Here is a 16,691-nt window from a genome sequence, read left to right as displayed (position 1 = left end):
TCTTGTATTCCCTACTACTACACAACTCATGGACAACTATTTTAAAAGGATAATAAATATACAGCCAGATACATCAGATAGGAGCGAAAGACATGATTGTTCATCAGAGTTGAGTCTGCTGAACTATGTTATCATCACAGTATCGGCTTGTTTGAAAATTGTTGAAAGTACCTTCAATACATTTAATACTTACCATTCGTTGTGTTAAGCTTGCACAGTGCATTCAGTTAAAGGCACCCATGTGTGATACCTGCAGAAATTACACTCAATTTAGAAAAAGATACATAGAGCATAATTACTGCTGTTCTTAAATACTGTTTCAGATTAACAATCAATCTTCAATCTTATTCAGAGAGATTCCCATCTAATTTTATTGGTCATCACCAACAGTACCTTATTTATATAGTAATCACCAAGTTTACAATGCTTGCTTACCTTTGTTCCAATTTTCATTTGTACCTGAAAAAAAGGCACAAGTTAATACTAATGGTAGCACATGCATGTTCAAAAGTTATGCAGAAAATATTGGACAGACTACTGGATGGAAAACACCTGTTACAAATATGCTATAATACTATTTTTAGTTGCCTGCCACAGGGTTCTTCAGTGTTAAAAAATTGTCTACAAGCCACTTTTCAGCTCAGACATTTGATCAGCATCATTACAAAAACCCTGAGTGTTGTCAAAAATACATTAAACATCCATAAAGAATGCATTTTAAATGGATTTCAAAATCTCTGCATGTCACTTTGTACTGACCTTAGTCACATGTGTAATACTTACTCTTAAAACTCTCTATCCAGCCTCAATCTCCACCTAAAAAAAATGAGACTTTTAATGCAGTCGAAAGACTGAGTCTGACCCACAAAACATGGCAAGCAAGCCCAGCATCAGATAGAGCTAATAAGATCTTCATTATTAGTCAGCATTTGCTTGTCATCATGCAGGCTGTGTTCTGAAAGGAGGTTTGACCAGGACAGAGTCCTTTGCAAAAAAAAAAAAAAAAAGCAACAATGCCAAGCCATTTGTTTGGCCTGTTTAGCTTCTAAGGTTTAGTTTCACTTACCATCTTCTTTTCCAAATAGTTAAAAGCTGCCCTGATCCATCTGATTCAGCACCTGATTGAGACATTGAAGAGTCCAAATCATGCCTGAATCACAATTATGGCACCTTGTCAGCTAGAAGCTACAATGCCTCAGATCTCCCACCCATTCTGATCTCTAATAGCCTTCATGAATCTACATTCAATGTTGATGGTGCTCATTTGCCTGTCGGTATTAAAGGTGTCACATGCATACAAAAAATTGCTTACATTGCTCTTGTTTGGTTATCCAACTTCTTCATGAATCCTAGTGTGGAAAACAAAGCCTTTATGTAAATACTGCTAACTCTGTAAGTAGCCCCCCAAACCATCCTGTGTGCCTCAGTTATTATTATGGTGGTCTACAGCTATCGTCATCCAAACTGTCAAGAGTAGCAAATATGTCGTCATCATTGTGGCACTGCCCTTTCAACCCAAGTGACTAGGATAATTTCAGTACTCACTTTAGTCTTCATCCGTCTTTTCCACAGAACTGGAAATAAGAGATGTGAACAGTCAGTCCCGTTCTTCTCTGAGTTCACCCTTCTCAGTACCGCGTTAAAGCCTCAGAACAGTGTTTTTCAGAAATCCCTTCTGTCCACTACTCTCATACCATCATGGGCTTTATATTCATTATGTTTCTGAGATACTCTATTGACTTACCTGCCTGTGACAGTCCACTAGATGCCCCATCACAGAGGTCCACAGCGCCATTCCTAAGAAAAATTCGTTGTTTTAGATTTTCTCCCACAAAAACAGGTCAATCTTAACAAAAGAAAAAGTTTACATAGACACTTTGTGTATGGGGAAAGCACATACCCAGCAATTACACTTAAGTCCCGACACCTTACGATTAAGGACTACTTAGTGGCCGCTTCTAGCGAATGCCTTCAACGGCATGGTGATCTCGAAATACACACCGTAGGGCTCTGCATTCCGCCATGGTTTATGGTGAACCGCAAATTAGCAAGTAAGAAAGGCCGCTTTAGGTGACTCCGCATGCTCTGCCATCAGAATTGTTGGTATTCATCAACAAGGTCAGTTGTCCCTACCAACATAGCCTTCATCATAGCAAAAACACGCATGCTGAGTCGTCTTTGTAGGTTTTTCATGTTAAAACCCAATACTACCACCTTATGGCACAAACACACGCAGAGCCAATCTCCCAAAGTTTTCAGCTTGTGCCTTAAACTAAGCACACCTGCTGGCCCCAGAATTCCACCAGTTTTCGGTGCTTCAGCTTCGAAGGCCCGAAACGAAAACTTATTCAACAATTCACATACCTGCTCAAGTCGCCGAACAGCTGCGAAAGGCCGATATGGCGGCTGAGTCGAGTATATAAAGTCTTCGTGACGTCAAGACGCAAGGCGGCCCCCTGCGCCCATTAAGACCCGCCCCTCGCACGCCCTAAGACTCCTCCTCAGGCCCCACCTCCTCCACGCCCTCAAATTTTCCCGCTGGCCACGCCCCAGAGGTCCTGGAAGGCGGAGTCGCCGCGGGCACGTTAGGCCCGCCCACTGCCTCCCTGAGGAGTAAAGGCTGAGGGGAGGGGGCTCCTGCAAGGAACGCGCTGGGGGAGGGGCGGTGTGAGGGTGACTGATTTCCTTCCGGCACGTCGCCCGCTCCGGAGGAGGGGGCGGGGGGTTTCACTTCCGGGACGGTGTTCCGGCCCATTCCGGCCCATTTCCACCCCCGGAGGTAGGTGCTGCTCCTTGACTGGGCTCGGGCCCCGCACCCCCGCCCCATTAGCCGGTACCAAACGCTCCTTGGCCGCGTCCGGGTTGCAGCCAGCTCCTGGGGCGCTCAGTCGCCGCTCCACCTCCCCTCCAAGCACTCGACGACCTTCCACCCCTCTGGCTCGGGGCTGCAGTGCTCGCGGGCCCGCCCCCTTCGTGAGCCCCTCCCTCAGGGCCCCGCGTGGCGGGGACACACCCAGACACACCCCTACCCCGGCAGCCGCCGCCCTCTACCGAGTCCCGGGGCGCCGCCCCCTTCCCCCTCCCGCACCTCACCTGTGCGCCCGCAACTCCCTTGCCGCGGGGTTCTCCTCCTCTCTAGCTTCCCGGCTTCTGTGCCACCTCCTTGCATAGCCAGGTCCCCCTTTCCCATGCTTCCTGACACTCATGGAGCCCCCCCCCCCCCATTACCTGACTGGCCAACCCCAAGCGTTCCCGATTCTCCCTTTTACAGCTCTCGCCCCTTCAGTGCCGACGCTAGAGAAAGACTTTACTCCAGGGGCTTCCTCCTCACTGGGGAATTGCTGGAAAGAGCAAACAAAAAGGCGCTGGTGTAGGCTCCAAAATAAACATCTGAATTCGTGATGGCATCGACAGAGGCTCTTAATGGATTAAAAGTTTCAAAACAAACAATAACGCTTTGGAAAAAGGTCAGATTGGTAAAAGTTGCTTCTTGAAAGCCGTGTTTGCGTTTACTCAATAAGTGTGTTGTAAATGCGAGGTGACAGTGTGAGCTTGTCAGGACAACTTCTGGTGTTGCCGTGTAGTCTCATAAATGTAGAGAGCAACTGTATGCACAGTGACCCTAAATCTGTAAGTCATTGTGTATTCCAGCTACCCTCAACCAATTAAGACTACTTGATGCAGTTGCAGTCTTTTAGTGTGAAATTTCAGGCTTTATTTTTGTCAGCTGTGGGGAACCAACTTTTCCCAATCAAAGTAGCATCACCACTTTGGAATACCCAAGTTCGAGTTTGTTGGGGAGAAAAAGGTTTACTTAGTTTTTGGTAACTCTGGAAACTAGGCTCCAAGTTCTCTGCATGTTTGAATTGAATGCTGACAGGGCTTTGGAATGTTTCCTAACCTACAATTCACCTCAGTCCCTGTATTCAAAAAGTGGGAGCTCAGACTGCTAAGCTTAAAAGTATGGGCCTAGTCTGTCATGGTGGTCAAACACCTGTAACACCAGCTTTCTTTAATCTTAGCAGAGGCAATCAAATCTCTTTGAGTTAGAAACCAGATGGTCTACATAGTGAGTTCCAAGAATAGCCTGGGCTACGTAGACCCTGTCTCAAACAAACAAATACGTGGGGTGGTGGCTTAATTCTAGCATTCCTGGAGGCAGAGGCAGGTAGATCTCTGAGTTTCAGGCTAGTCTGGTCTACAGAGCAAGTTATAGGGCATCCAGAGCTATACAGAGAGGCACTGTCTGGGGCTCGGGAAGGTGATAATAGTGGCCATTCATGTAGGATATTAGTCACTTTATAAACACCTTGTGCCACGTGTAAATTATAGTCAACCTGTATGCATTTGATGCCCCCTAATAATGAATTCCTATCTTTATGCTATATAGCTTATTAATAAAGTATGGACATAGCTTGAATTTTTCCCAGTGTAGCAATCACTTTTTTGTGCGTTAATTACATTTTACTGTGGAATCTAAAACACCTTGTGCCAGGCTTAGCAGCTTGCAATAATTCTAGTACTTGGGGAGGCAGGATCAGGAGTTTGAGGCCAGCCTTAGAATAAGACCTTGTCACTAACAAACCACCTGCTGGCAATTCTGTTTCTACATCCAAACATAAGGAAGATATCTCTTTGTATATGAAGAATTTTTTTTTTCTTCCTGAGACAAGATTTCACTTATGTAGCCCATACTCATGATCCTCCTGCCTCGGTGTCCCAAGCGCTAAAATTACGTATGTGTACCTGGCACTCATGGAAAGATTTTAAAGTTTTAGGGATGTTTGAACTAGAAAGCACAAAGGGAGTCAAACCAGTACTGAGACTATGGTTTGCTCTTTCAGCAGGGTTGAATGTCTGCCTGTACTTTCAGGCATGACCATGGAGAAAAGTGGGAACATACAATTGGAGATCCCTGACTTCAGCAACTCTGTCCTGAGCCATCTCAACCAGCTACGAATGCAAGGCCGTCTCTGTGATATTGTGGTCAATGTACAAGGACAAGCTTTTCGGGCTCACAAAGTAGTACTGGCTGCCAGCTCCCCTTATTTCCGGGATCACATGTCCTTGAATGAAATGAGTTCTGTGTCCATTTCTGTCATCAAGAACCCTACTGTTTTTGAACAACTTCTTTCTTTCTGTTACACAGGGCGGATATGCCTGCAACTAGCAGATATCATCAGCTACCTAACAGCTGCTAGTTTCCTGCAGATGCAGCATATTATAGACAAATGTACACAGATCTTAGAGGGCATTCACTTCAAAATTAATGTGGCTGAGGTTGAAGCAGAATTAAGTCAAACAAGGACAAAGCATCAAGAGAGACCTCCAGAGTCTCACAGGGTTACACCAAATCTAAACCGCTCACTTAGTCCACGGCATAACGCCTCAAAGGGAAACTGGAGAGGACAGGTCAGTGCCGTGCTGGATATTAGAGAGCTCAGTCCCCCTGAGGAGTCCACCAGTCCTCAGATAATTGAACAGAGTTCTGATGTAGAGGGCAGGGAACCCATTCTTCGAATAAACAGAGCAGGACAGTGGTATGTGGAAACAGGAATAGCAGACCAGGGGGCCCGGAGTGGTGACGAAGTTAGGGTTCTTGGAGCAGTGCACATCAAAACTGAAAATCTGGAAGAGTGGCTTGGGCCAGAGAATCAACCTTCTGGAGAAGATGGAAGTAGTGCAGAGGAAGTCACAGCCATGGTGATTGACACCACAGGCCATGGTTCTATAGGACAGGAAAGTTACACTTTAGGGTCTTCAGGAGCCAAGGTAGCTCGGCCAACCAGCAGTGAAGTTGACAGGTAAGTTTTTCTTTTTCTTTTTTTAATTATTATTAATCATCTCATTTGTTTACATTTCAAATGATATCCCACTTTGTGGTTAACCCCTCCATCAACCCCCCTCTACCCCCCACATCCCATGATATCCCACTTCCTGGTTACCCTTCCTCCAACTCCCCCATCCCACATCTTTGTTTCCCCTCTTAAAGCTATTGTATAGACATCATTAAATGAGCCCTGTGTGTTACAGAGGGCATCTTTCTTATCTGATAATCTTATTCAATTTACTTTGGAAGATTGGAAGTATGTCAGTAGACTTGCATTATTTTCAATGCAGGAGGCTGCTGGATCTGAAATATTGACGATGTTATGAGAACTATGGTAAAATTAGCCACTTCAGTGAATCAGAATAGCATCGGCAGCCACTCTAGGATCAGTAATTGCCAGGGCTCTCTGCGTTCTAGGCAGGGAGCTGATTGTCAGGGGTCTGGTAACATTGCTGTTTCTACACAGGTAGGTAATCTTATGGAGTTTGACTTTCCTTATTGCACTGTGTATTCTCTTTGCCTTTACCTACCAAAGTAGAGAAAGTTTGGTACCATCAATAATTGTTCTTTTTCAAATTAGAGTAATTACAGTGCAGTAATTCTAGAGAAAAGCTTTTTGAATGTTTTTCAGGTGTCACCTAGTGATGTTTCCTTTGAAGCTGCTATGATCCTAGGCCTGAGAGTGTCCTCACCAGTACTGCAATGGCCTGTGGTCTTCACTATTTCTTCCTGATATACTGAGTCTGGTAGAAGAGTTCCTTTTGATGGAAATAGCACTGGCTTTCATCTAGTCAATTGAAAGAAAAATGTTACTAGTTTAGATTGGTAATATTTTGTATTATTTCTTATTTATTTATTTATTTATTTGAGAGAAGATTTCTGTAGCTCAGGCTGTTCTGGAACTCAGGGCAGTCCTCCTGCCTTGGCCTCCTGAGTGCTGGGATTACTGGCTTAAGTCACCATATTTGTACTTTTTTGTTGTTTTGTTTTTGAGGGGGTTGTTTTTTTGTTGTTGAAGACAAGGTTTCTTTGTGTGGCCCGGCCTGTCCTGGAACAAGCTGGCCTGGAACTCAGCTCACAGAGATCTAATTGCCTCTGCCTCCTGAGTGTTAGGGCTAAATGGGTGTGCTATCACTGCCCAACTCGTGTTGGTTTTTCGTTTTTGTTTTTGAGACAGGTAATTCAAGATGGCCTATAGCTTACTCTGTAGCCTAGGCTAACCTCAAACTCAAGCATTCTTCCTGCCTCAAGCTACCAAGCACTAAGACTATAGGCTGGCTTGTTCTTTTCAATGTTTAAAATAGATTGAAATGGGTAAAGGCACTTAAAGTCAAGCCTGACTGACTGGGTTGACCTACTGGCATGCTCATGGTAGAGGGAGAGAATGAACGCTAGTAGATTATCATGTGATCTCTACACACATGTCTCTTATAAATAAATAAGTGAAGTTGATCTTGGGAGTAATTAAAACCAACTAACTTGTTCTTTAGTTTACAGCTGATAATGTAGACATTTAGGATTTTTTAGCCACTTAGGTGGTCTTCATTTGGATATTTCCCATCATGTGACCTTGACAGACTAAATTATTCTTTAGCACAGATTAATTTATCCCCTGTGTTGATCGCTGTTGTCCTCCTGCATTAGAACTATATTAGAATGTGTATCTTAAATACAAGAAAAGCTTTAATCTATAGGAACTATAAACAAATTACCATAAGAGAAGAAACAGCCCCAGCAGTCACACAAAAGAGCCAGAATTTCCAGGCATCATGGAACATGCTTGGAATCTTAGCACTTGGGAGGTTGAACCAGAAGGATTGCTATAATTTGAGGAACATGTAGCCTTGGAGCCTAGCCTGTATAGTGAGTGCCAGGCCACCCAAGGCTTCCTAGCAAGACCATAGCCCATAAAAGCGAACCAGAACTGCAGCCTTTTCAGTACTTACTAGAGTAGAAAGCTTCATCTTCCATTTGCTCCACTTGCTTTGTCACTTAGGAAATATTTTGTTTGATTTAGTTCCATTCCTCAGCGATAAGGTAGAGTAGAAACAGCATTCAAGTTCTTTGACACTACTTGTCTATTGGTCCCCTTTATGCTCCTCTTCCAACAGATTTAGTCCCTCCGGCAGTGTTGTTTCCATGACAGAAAGACACAGAGCCAGAAGTGAGTCTCCTGGGAGAATGGATGAGCCTAAGCAACTTAGCTCCCAGGTATGTAGTTCTGAACTTAGGGTTGCTGTGTTGGTTGAAGACCTTATCACTGAATAAATGAATAAGAAAGATGGAGGAGAAACAGCAGTGGCCCTATTAAATAGTGAATTTGATATATATTAAGTTTTTCTTAATCTTGATTGGAAGCATGTGAGGTTTAGAGTTTGAGATGTAGAAAGAAAAAACTTAACAGTGTGAGGGTGGAACAGTGACTCTGCAGTTAGAGCACTTACTGCTCTTTCTAAAAACCCTGGTTTGGTTCCCAGTGCACAACCATCTATAACTCCAGTTCTAGGGGATCCAGTGTCCTTTCCTGACCTCTGCAGACACTAGGCACACACATGTTCCATATATGTACATGTAGGCAAAGCATTCCTCCACATAAAATTAAGGCTTTTTGTTTTTTTAATGTGGAACTTTTTCCTGATTATAGAGCTATACCTGTAAATCTGAAAGTAAAATTAACTCCTGAACATTATACCTTTGGGTCATTTAGAACCTGGATTAAAAATAATTTCATTTCATTTGGGGTAGGTAGGGAGTGTGTATGTGTTGTGTGTGTAGTTAGATTGTATAATATCTAAACAAATACAAAAAACAAGCAAATTGCTTACACATATTTTCTTTGTGTGTATCTGTATGTTTGAGGGAGATATATATATATAGAGAGAGAGATTTTATTGCTTTTTTTTTTAAATCTGCATTGGTGTTTTGCCTGTGTGTATGTCTGTATGAGGGTATCAGATTCCCTGGAACTGGAATTAACAGTCATAAGCTGCCATATAAGACCTGGAAATTAAATCCTGGTTCTCTGGAGGAGCAGCCAGTGCTCTTAACCTGAGCCATCTCTGCAGCTCTGTATTTTTTTCCTGATTTGCTTCCTAAGTCATATTACATCATACTACAAAGTTCTAAAGGCTGGATGTAGTGATGCAGATCTGTAATCCCAGCACTTGGGAAATAGAGGCAGGATTACTGCAAAATTGAAACCAGCCAGAGCTACTTAGTGAACTCAAGGCCAGCCATGGCTATAGAGGAAAACCCATCTTTAAAAACAAAAATTCACAAGGACATACCTCCCAGCTCTCCTTAGCTAGTATAAGTGGTTGGTTGACTTTTTTTTGTCCTTTATAGATCTTAATCATTGAGTATTGATTTTCAAAGCTGAAACCATATAGAAAACAATAATTAGACACTTTAGTCCTTAAAAAGGAAATACAAGTAGTTAAGATTGTATAGCTTGCCAGGCATAATAATGTGTGACTTTAATGCCTGCAATGGGAAACAGAGGCAGGTGGATGGGTCTCTATCATTTCTTTTTTTTTTTTTTTTGGTTTTTCGAGACAGGGTTTCTCTGTATAGCCCTGGCTGTCCTGGAACTCACTCTGTAGACCAGGCTGGCCTTGAACTCAGAAATCCACCTGCCTCTGCCTCCCAAGTGCTGGGATTAAAGGCGTGCGCCACCGTGCGCCACCACTGCCCGGCGGGTCTCTATCATTTCAAAGCCAGCCTGGTCTATTTAGCAAATTCTCAGCCAGTGAAGGCTAGCTACATGGTAAGATTCTGTCTTTAAAAAAAAAAAAAAGCAATTTTTTAAACCTCTATTATATAATACCTTGTTATCCAAACCACTGGACATTTGTTATGTGTAGTGATATACTAAAGCAGTAAGGCATTGTTACAAACTAAATTTTTATTTTAGGGTTTTTGTTGTTTGAGGCAGGGTCTCCATAGCCCAGATTGACTTCAAACATGTTCCTTCTGACTTTACCTCCCTAGGGCTGGGATTACAGAGGTGTTCTAGTACACCTTGCTGTTTTGTTGTTTTGTCTGTTTGATTTGATTTTTATTGAGTGGTAGAGAAAATGTTAAGAGCTAAGAGGGAAAGTAATTAGAATGCTTTTTCTCCCCATCTCCCAAATCTGGTATAACACACAAAGGTAACTACTTATGCAAATAGATGCAGTAATTAGGGCAGATCTTAACAGCCTTATAGATTAACCACACAAACACACAAAAAGACTGTAAGTACTTACAGGCATTTACTAGACTTGGTGTTCACATAATGCAAGTACACTTTAACAGATTTCTCTATTTGTGTGTGAAGGTAATTTTTTTGTAGAGGGTAGGTACATGTATGTGGCAGCAGGAAGTAAACCTCATGCCTGACAGTGGTGACACACGCCTTTAATCCCAGCACTTGGGAGCCTGGTCTACAGAGTGAGTTCCAGGACAGCCATGGCTACACAGGGAGACCCTGTCTTGGAAAAAAAGAAAAGAAAAAGGAGGGAAGAGGAGGAGAAGGAAAAGTAAACCTCAGATGTTGCACTTTTTACCTTAGTTTTTCTTGAGAAGGGATCTCTAACTGGCCTCACACTCAAAGACTCAGCTAGGCTGGCTGGGATCCCTGTTTGTCTCTGCCTTCACAGTGCTGGAATTAAAAACTCAGTGCCGATTCTGTCACAGAGGCTCTAGGGATTAAACACAGTCCTAATATATGCATGGCATGGCAAACACTTTACTGACTAAGCTGTCTCCCCAGCTGTGCATTTTTTTCCTTCTAATTATGCAGATTTTAAATGCAGTTTCCATCTTCCTTCCCTTTTCTTCCTTTTCCACAGAAAAGGGAAGAATCAAGGAAGGGAAGAAGGGTGGAAGGGCAGAAGGGAGGAAGGGAAGGATTCAGTTTTAATTATCTGTGTATCTGTGTGATTTTGTGCACATGAGTACAAGTGCCTGCAGTGGTTTGAATGAGAATGGCCCCCATAGGTCTGTTTGAATGCATGGTCCCTGGTTGTGGAAAAGATTAGGAGGTATGGCCTTGTTGGAAGAAGTGTGTTACTGAAACTTCAAAAGCCAAACCAGGCTATCTGGCTCTCTGCTTCCTGCCTAAGGATCAGATCAGATGTAAATTCTCAGCTACTAACTACTCCAGCACCATGTCTGCCTGCCTGCCTCTACAATCCCCACCATGATGATCCTGGAGTAGCCCTCTGAGTTGTAAGCAAGCCCCCAGTTCAGTGCTTTATTGTATACAGTACCTTGGCCATAGTAACTTATCACAACAATAATAACCCTAAGACAGCTCCAGGAATTCCAGGAGGTTATGGGTACTGTGAATAGAGCTCAGATTCTCTAGAAGAGAAACAGATGCTTTTAACTACTGAGCCATGCCTCTAGCTCCATCCTCCCCTATGGGAGATGGGAGAGTGTGTTATCCAGGCTGTTCTTAAATTCTTCAGGTTAAAGATCTGCCAGCCTTACTCTCCCAAGTAACAGGGACTTCTGTTTTGTACCACTCTGCCAGGATTTAAATCTTTTATGCTGGAATTACAAGAATATAACATCATGCATGCCTGGCTTAAATGTAGTTTTTAGTTGTAATTAGAATAGAGATTGTATTGCAAATTATATTTACCTCGCTAAAACAAAAGATAAAGTCTATAAAGAAATAGAATATAAGTAATACTGTCTAAGGATGGTAAGGTGGGTCATCGGGTAAAGGCAGCTACTGCTAAGCCTGACAACCTAGGACCACATGTCTAGAGGACAAAACTGGTTTCTATAAGTTGTCCTCTGATTTCCATACACACCACACACATTCTCTTTCTCTATTCTCTCATTTTTATATATGTGCGTGCACTCACACCCAAGAAGTCTGCCGAATGTAGGTGTTTAGAACTGCACTCAGATCCCATGGAAGAACAGCAAATGCTGTTAACCACTGAGCTGTCTCTCTAGCTCTAAGAAATGTAATACTTTAAAAAAAAAAAAAAAAAAAGCACCTAATAAATAAACAGAAACCTTTAAAAATTCCGTCTAGAAAGGATAAGAAGGACTAAGTATGTCTACATATTTTAATGTTTGAGAAATTTTATTATGGTAAGTTCATTTACCAGTTATTTTCCTGTGCAACAAAAAACTAAAGCAAGGCAAAATTTTATATATTTTACTGCAGTCATTTGCTTTTGTGCATGTATGTGCATGTGTGCACGTGCACACCACAATGCAAGTGGCTATCAGAGGACAACTTGGAGGAGTTGCTTCTCATCCATCTTGTGGGTCACTAGGAATCAGCTTAGGTTGTCAAGCTTGGAGGCAGGATCTCTACTTGCAGGAATACCTCAGTGACTAACTTACATTAGTATGAGCCAAAAAACAGGAGAGAAAGAAGTCTGATGGACTGAAAATACTGAAGCTGTAGCTCAGTGGTAGAGCAACCTGTCTTGAAGACACGAAACCTAGGCTCAATGCCTTCAAAAAAGAATGTATAAGGCCCTGGACTTGATCTACAGGCCTTTAAAAAAATTGACTTTCTAACTGTGAATCTGGAACAGACTGCCAAAGTTACTTCTTTTTTTTTTTTCCTCGGGGGGGTGGGGGTGGGGTTCAAGACAGGGTTTCTCTGTGTAGTCCTGGCTGTCCTGGAACTCACTCTGTAGACCAGGCTGGCCTCAAACTCAGAAATCCGCCTGCCTCTGCCTCCCAAGTGCTGGGATTAAAGGCATGTGCCACCACCGCCCGGCCCAAAGTTACTTCTTTTTTTTTTTTTTTTTTTTTTTAAGATTTGTTTATTTTATGTATAGAAGTACACTGTCTTCAGACACACCAGAAGAGGGCATCAGATTCTATTACAGATGGTTGTGATTCACCATGTGGTTGCTGGGAATTGAACTCAGGACCTCTGGAAGAGCAATCAATGCTCTTAACCGCTGAGCTATCTCTCCAGCCCCCAAAGTTACTTCTTAAATCATTTTTTTTCCTACCACTAGAAAGTTAAAAATACTTGGCCTAATTTTCCAAGTAAGTTACAGTCTTTCCAATTCAGTTTTCCCACTACTCATGAGCATCCAGTGTCTGTTTTCACTTGTAGACTTCTCAGTGCATGCTATAACTCCATCAGATTCTTTCTGTTTTGAGTCTGAGATTCCTCATCCTTCTGAGTCCACTTGAAGCCCCAATCCCAAGTTTTCTCTACCCTAATTTGTCCAGTGTTCTTAAACCACTATTATAGCATTTTACACACTGTGCATTAGTTTTCCTCTTTTGCGGGAGGGGAGATGGAAGGCAAGCACTGTGTGTGCACTGGAGATGGAAGGCAAGCACTGTGTGTGCACTGGAGATGGAAGGCAAGCACTGTGTGTGCACTGGAGAAATCCCACACCTTAACCTTCCTGATTTCTACCAATTCATATAAATTATTACTTTCCTGTCGGTTTGATTTTTGTGGTTCTTACTAAATTGAAGTCTCTTTGAGAAGTGACTGTTTTTAACCGTGTGTGTGTGTGTGTGTGTGTGTGTGTGTGTGTGTGTGTGTGTGTGTGCGCGCGCGCACCCGTGTGTACACACAGATATAAATGACATTGTCTTATCAGTTTAACTTCTAAGAATAGTAATGGTTGATTTTGCCATTGCAAATATCACAAACTATAAAAGTTATATCTACTAAATGGGAGATTATTTAGTAGCTCTTGAAATCTCAGTTTAAGGGGAAAGCTAAAATTCTCAGCTTTGAAGATCTTTAAGTAACATTAGTGATTTTTTTTTTTTTTATTTCTTTTCAGTTCTTTGGTAGCAATTTAAGATTGAAGTGACAGGGAACCTCGAAGTCTATATGAAGTACATGGGGTACTTGTTTTAGAAAGCGTAGAAATGTTTAGGTGTGGTAGCTTACCCCTGTAATCCCAGCACTTGAAAAACTAGGATAGAAGGATCACTTCAAATTTGAAGCCAGCCTGAGCTATAAACAAGTTCTAAGCCTAGGCTATCATATATCAAACTGACAAATAAAAAGTAGTAGAAATCATTTTGGTGGTTTTTGCTTTGCTTTTGGTTTTGATCATCTTTTGAGGCAGCCTTGGCTGTCCTGGAATTCTCTCTATAGACCAGACTGGCCTTGAACTCAGAAATCTGCCTGCCTCTGCCTCGCAAGTGCTGGTGAAATAATTAATTCTTAAAATGTTTTTTGAAGCAAGTACTGATTGAGTTGATAGCTATTTGGCAATGCAGAATGTCCTTGTATGTATATATTATAGGAAATTGCCAACTGCAATAGGGAAAACCCAGAAGCACCCATTTTATGGCCGCCTTTCATTTATTTTTTTAAAATAATATTTTAAAAAGTTACATTTGTGTATGTGCATGTGTGTGTTTATGTTTGTGTATCACTCACATGTGTCTATATGTGTAGCATAGCCATAGTGTGTATGGAGGTCAAAAGACAACTTGTCTCAGGGATTGAACTCAAGTTGTCAGACTTTACCTTTTGGGGGACAGCAGTATGTGGTGGTGCCGTTGTTTTGAGAACAGGGTCTCTCTATGTAGCCCTGACTGTCCTAGAATCCCCGAGTGCTAGGATTTAAAGACCATAGTTGACTTTTCAAGTGTTTTTATGAATTGAGCTACCACACCAGCCCTCTTGTTTTCAAAGTTCAAAACAAAAAACTACAAACGTTACAGTGCTTCCTTTGTTTCCTCTTCAGTTGCAGCTTTGCCACAGTTGGTTTAAATGAGATTAATCACAGTGCTTGGTTTTTATAATCATAGTTCAGTGGTTATTAAAATGCATCATTTTCTGTGTGTACACAGACCTAGTGTGGCGTGACTTTCCTCAAAGTTTCGAAGTATTTTTTTTAGAAAATTGTATCCTCAAGATTATAAATAAAACTAAAGTTGACTTGGCACCTGAGAGCAGGAAAGAAACTGGATGCAAAATATATGTACATGTATATACATCTGAGTTTATAATACTTAACTATACACACAAATACATGAATTTATAATGTTTAATTATCATGAAGCTGTTACTGAACTAAAGTGCTCAACTGTATCAGTTCATTCAATGTTCAACACAGCCTCTGAAGGAAATGATCTTGAAAACTAAGGATAGATAATAAGTGGAACTCAAATTTGAACCCAGGGTACTCTTATTTATTACATGATACCATGCATTCAAATTTTTTCCAAAATGCCTGAGTTTGATGATATATGGCTGTAGTGTAGGAGACTAGGCAGGAGGATATCTTGAACTAGGGATGTTTGAAGCTAGCTAGTGAGAGTCTGTTGTTAAAGATTTTGGTTTTTTGAGACAAGGTCTCACTTGTATGCATAGCTAACTTGGACCTTTTGGTGCTCCTCTTCCATCTTCCTCAGTGCTGGAATTACAGACTACAAGTGTGAGCCATCATGTCCAGTTCAGATTCTTAAAAATATACCTCAGGGTGTTATTAGCAATTTCTAACCTCAAGAGAATCCCACAAAGCTGGAACAACGTGTGATGACCTTGTTAGAAGCCTTAGAGAAATTTCTCTGTGTTTTGTTGTTGGTCACTTAGTCTTTCTTAGTAAGGGACTGCCTTATTCTTTCTGTGAGTTCTGTTTTGATGACCTAGGGAATCGAATAAAAATTCTATAGGAAACAAATCAAAAGCTAGATGCTGTGGGTACTCCTCACTCAGGAAGTTGAGACAGGAGGATTGCCAAGAGTTTGAGGCCAATCTGAGCTACATGATGAGACTCTGTCTAAAAAAAACCATAAGCCTCAGTGTACAGCTCAACCTTTGATTTCATAAACTGGTTTCTAGGTGTGCTGATGGAACTGCCTCATTTGGAAATGCTGAAAAGCACTGTCAGACTGGCACATAAGAAACAGACAAAAGACTGCTTTAGAAACTAAAACATATAGAATGTTAACTAGATGAATCTCCAGTAGTTTATATTTTTTGCATTAATATCTTTGCTTCTGCTAAAAATTGTAATTATTTTCCTACATGATTTTGTTTAAAAAATTGATCTCAATGACTTTAGTAGTCAACAGGCCAAAAATAAAGAAAAGAAAATTAGTAGTTTCTGAATTTAACATAGAATTTTGAGCTAAAAGTGTTAATTACTTCAAAACATTTTTAAAAAGTTTTTATTGTTTCATTTTACTTTATTATTACTAATATTATTATTATTTTAAAGAAATTTGACTAAGTAATCCTGGTAGTCTTTTACTCACTGTGTAGACCCAAGCTGGCCTGGAACTCCAGAGCTCCGCCTGCCTCTGCCTCTCAAGTTTCGGGATTAAAGACATGCACCAATATGCACAGCTTTATTATCTTTCAAATTCTTCTTGTGTTTCTGGTGGGGAAGTATGTGCACATATATGCAGATGCCTGTAGAAGCCAAAGGCATCAAACTGGAGCTGCAGGCAGTTGTGAGCAACTAGACATAAGTGCTAGGAACTAAACTCTGGCCATCTGCAGGAGCTGTGCACACGCTTAAATGACTGAGCCATTTTCCAGAACCCAAGCCAAACTGTTAGTTGTTTAAAGGAATGTATCCTTCCATTTATCAGATGGAAAAACTCCATGTCTTCAGCCAATTTACTCTGAAGTTACTTAAAGTTTTTTAGTGTTTAGGGAGTGGAGAAGTAGCCCAGTGGTTAAGAGCGCTGGCTGCTCTTCCAGAGGACCCAGGTTCAATTTCTAGCATCCACGTGGGGCTCACAACTGTTTGTAACTTGAGTTCTAGGGTACCTTGCACCCACTTCTGGTCTCCAGGAGTACTAGGCACACACACATGATGCATAGACACCCATATCATAAAATAATAAAAATTTAAAGAATTTTTTTTAGGCCGGGCAGTGGTGGCGCACGCCTTTAATCCCA

General features: G+C 41.6%; 1 protein-coding gene, 1 long non-coding RNA gene and 7 other non-coding genes across 20 annotated transcripts in view; 1 reads left to right on the top strand and 8 right to left on the bottom strand.

The window, feature by feature from the left end:
- Positions 1-16,691, bottom strand: part of LOC117716118 (uncharacterized) — a 34,147-nt gene that overhangs the window by 770 nt on the left and 16,686 nt on the right. For 5 of the 11 annotated variants that reach the window (XR_013112897.1, XR_013112896.1, XR_013112902.1 and 2 more), the window contains 10 exons: positions 9,118-9,205; positions 7,777-8,003; positions 2,365-3,341; positions 1,745-1,797; positions 1,546-1,574; positions 1,313-1,349; positions 1,067-1,118; positions 784-816; positions 436-459; positions 194-250 (listed from right to left, as the gene is read on the bottom strand). This is a non-coding gene — a long non-coding RNA (uncharacterized LOC117716118). The other 6 variants (XR_013112899.1, XR_013112900.1, XR_013112903.1 and 3 more) reach the window with 5 other exon arrangements.
- Positions 66-146, bottom strand: LOC117716719 (small nucleolar RNA snR60/Z15/Z230/Z193/J17). The gene has a single exon (XR_004607813.1). It is a non-coding gene; the product is annotated as a small nucleolar RNA snR60/Z15/Z230/Z193/J17 (small nucleolar RNA).
- On the bottom strand, positions 313-392 carry LOC117716712 (small nucleolar RNA SNORD79). Its single transcript, XR_004607806.1, has one exon. It is a non-coding gene; the product is annotated as a small nucleolar RNA SNORD79 (small nucleolar RNA).
- LOC117716675 (small nucleolar RNA SNORD78) lies at positions 600-667 on the bottom strand. Its single transcript, XR_004607782.1, has one exon. It is a non-coding gene; the product is annotated as a small nucleolar RNA SNORD78 (small nucleolar RNA).
- On the bottom strand, positions 888-948 carry LOC117716718 (small nucleolar RNA SNORD44). Its single transcript, XR_004607812.1, has one exon. It is a non-coding gene; the product is annotated as a small nucleolar RNA SNORD44 (small nucleolar RNA).
- LOC117716710 (small nucleolar RNA SNORD24) lies at positions 1,420-1,502 on the bottom strand. The gene has a single exon (XR_004607804.1). It is a non-coding gene; the product is annotated as a small nucleolar RNA SNORD24 (small nucleolar RNA).
- On the bottom strand, positions 1,644-1,705 carry LOC117716676 (small nucleolar RNA SNORD75). The gene has a single exon (XR_004607783.1). It is a non-coding gene; the product is annotated as a small nucleolar RNA SNORD75 (small nucleolar RNA).
- On the bottom strand, positions 2,083-2,162 carry LOC117716717 (small nucleolar RNA SNORD74). The gene has a single exon (XR_004607811.1). It is a non-coding gene; the product is annotated as a small nucleolar RNA SNORD74 (small nucleolar RNA).
- The window catches only part of Zbtb37 (zinc finger and BTB domain containing 37), a 31,573-nt gene continuing 18,216 nt past the window's right edge, over positions 3,335-16,691 (top strand). The window contains exons 1-3 of one of the 2 annotated variants that reach the window (XM_034513016.2): positions 3,335-3,467; positions 4,848-5,804; positions 7,942-8,041. In XM_034513016.2, the coding sequence (XP_034368907.1) occupies positions 4,876-5,804; positions 7,942-8,041 (1,029 nt within the window). In that variant the 5' untranslated portion in view covers positions 3,335-3,467; positions 4,848-4,875. Of the gene's footprint in view, positions 3,468-4,844; positions 5,805-7,941; positions 8,042-16,691 lie in introns of both variants that reach the window. The other variant, XM_034513017.2, reaches the window with a different exon arrangement.

This window comes from Arvicanthis niloticus, chromosome 10 (genome assembly GCF_011762505.2).
Source record: "Arvicanthis niloticus isolate mArvNil1 chromosome 10, mArvNil1.pat.X, whole genome shotgun sequence".
Classification (NCBI taxonomy): Eukaryota; Metazoa; Chordata; class Mammalia; order Rodentia; family Muridae; genus Arvicanthis; species Arvicanthis niloticus.
Note: the sequence above shows the minus strand (reverse complement) of the source record. Positions and strands in the feature narration are given on the sequence as shown.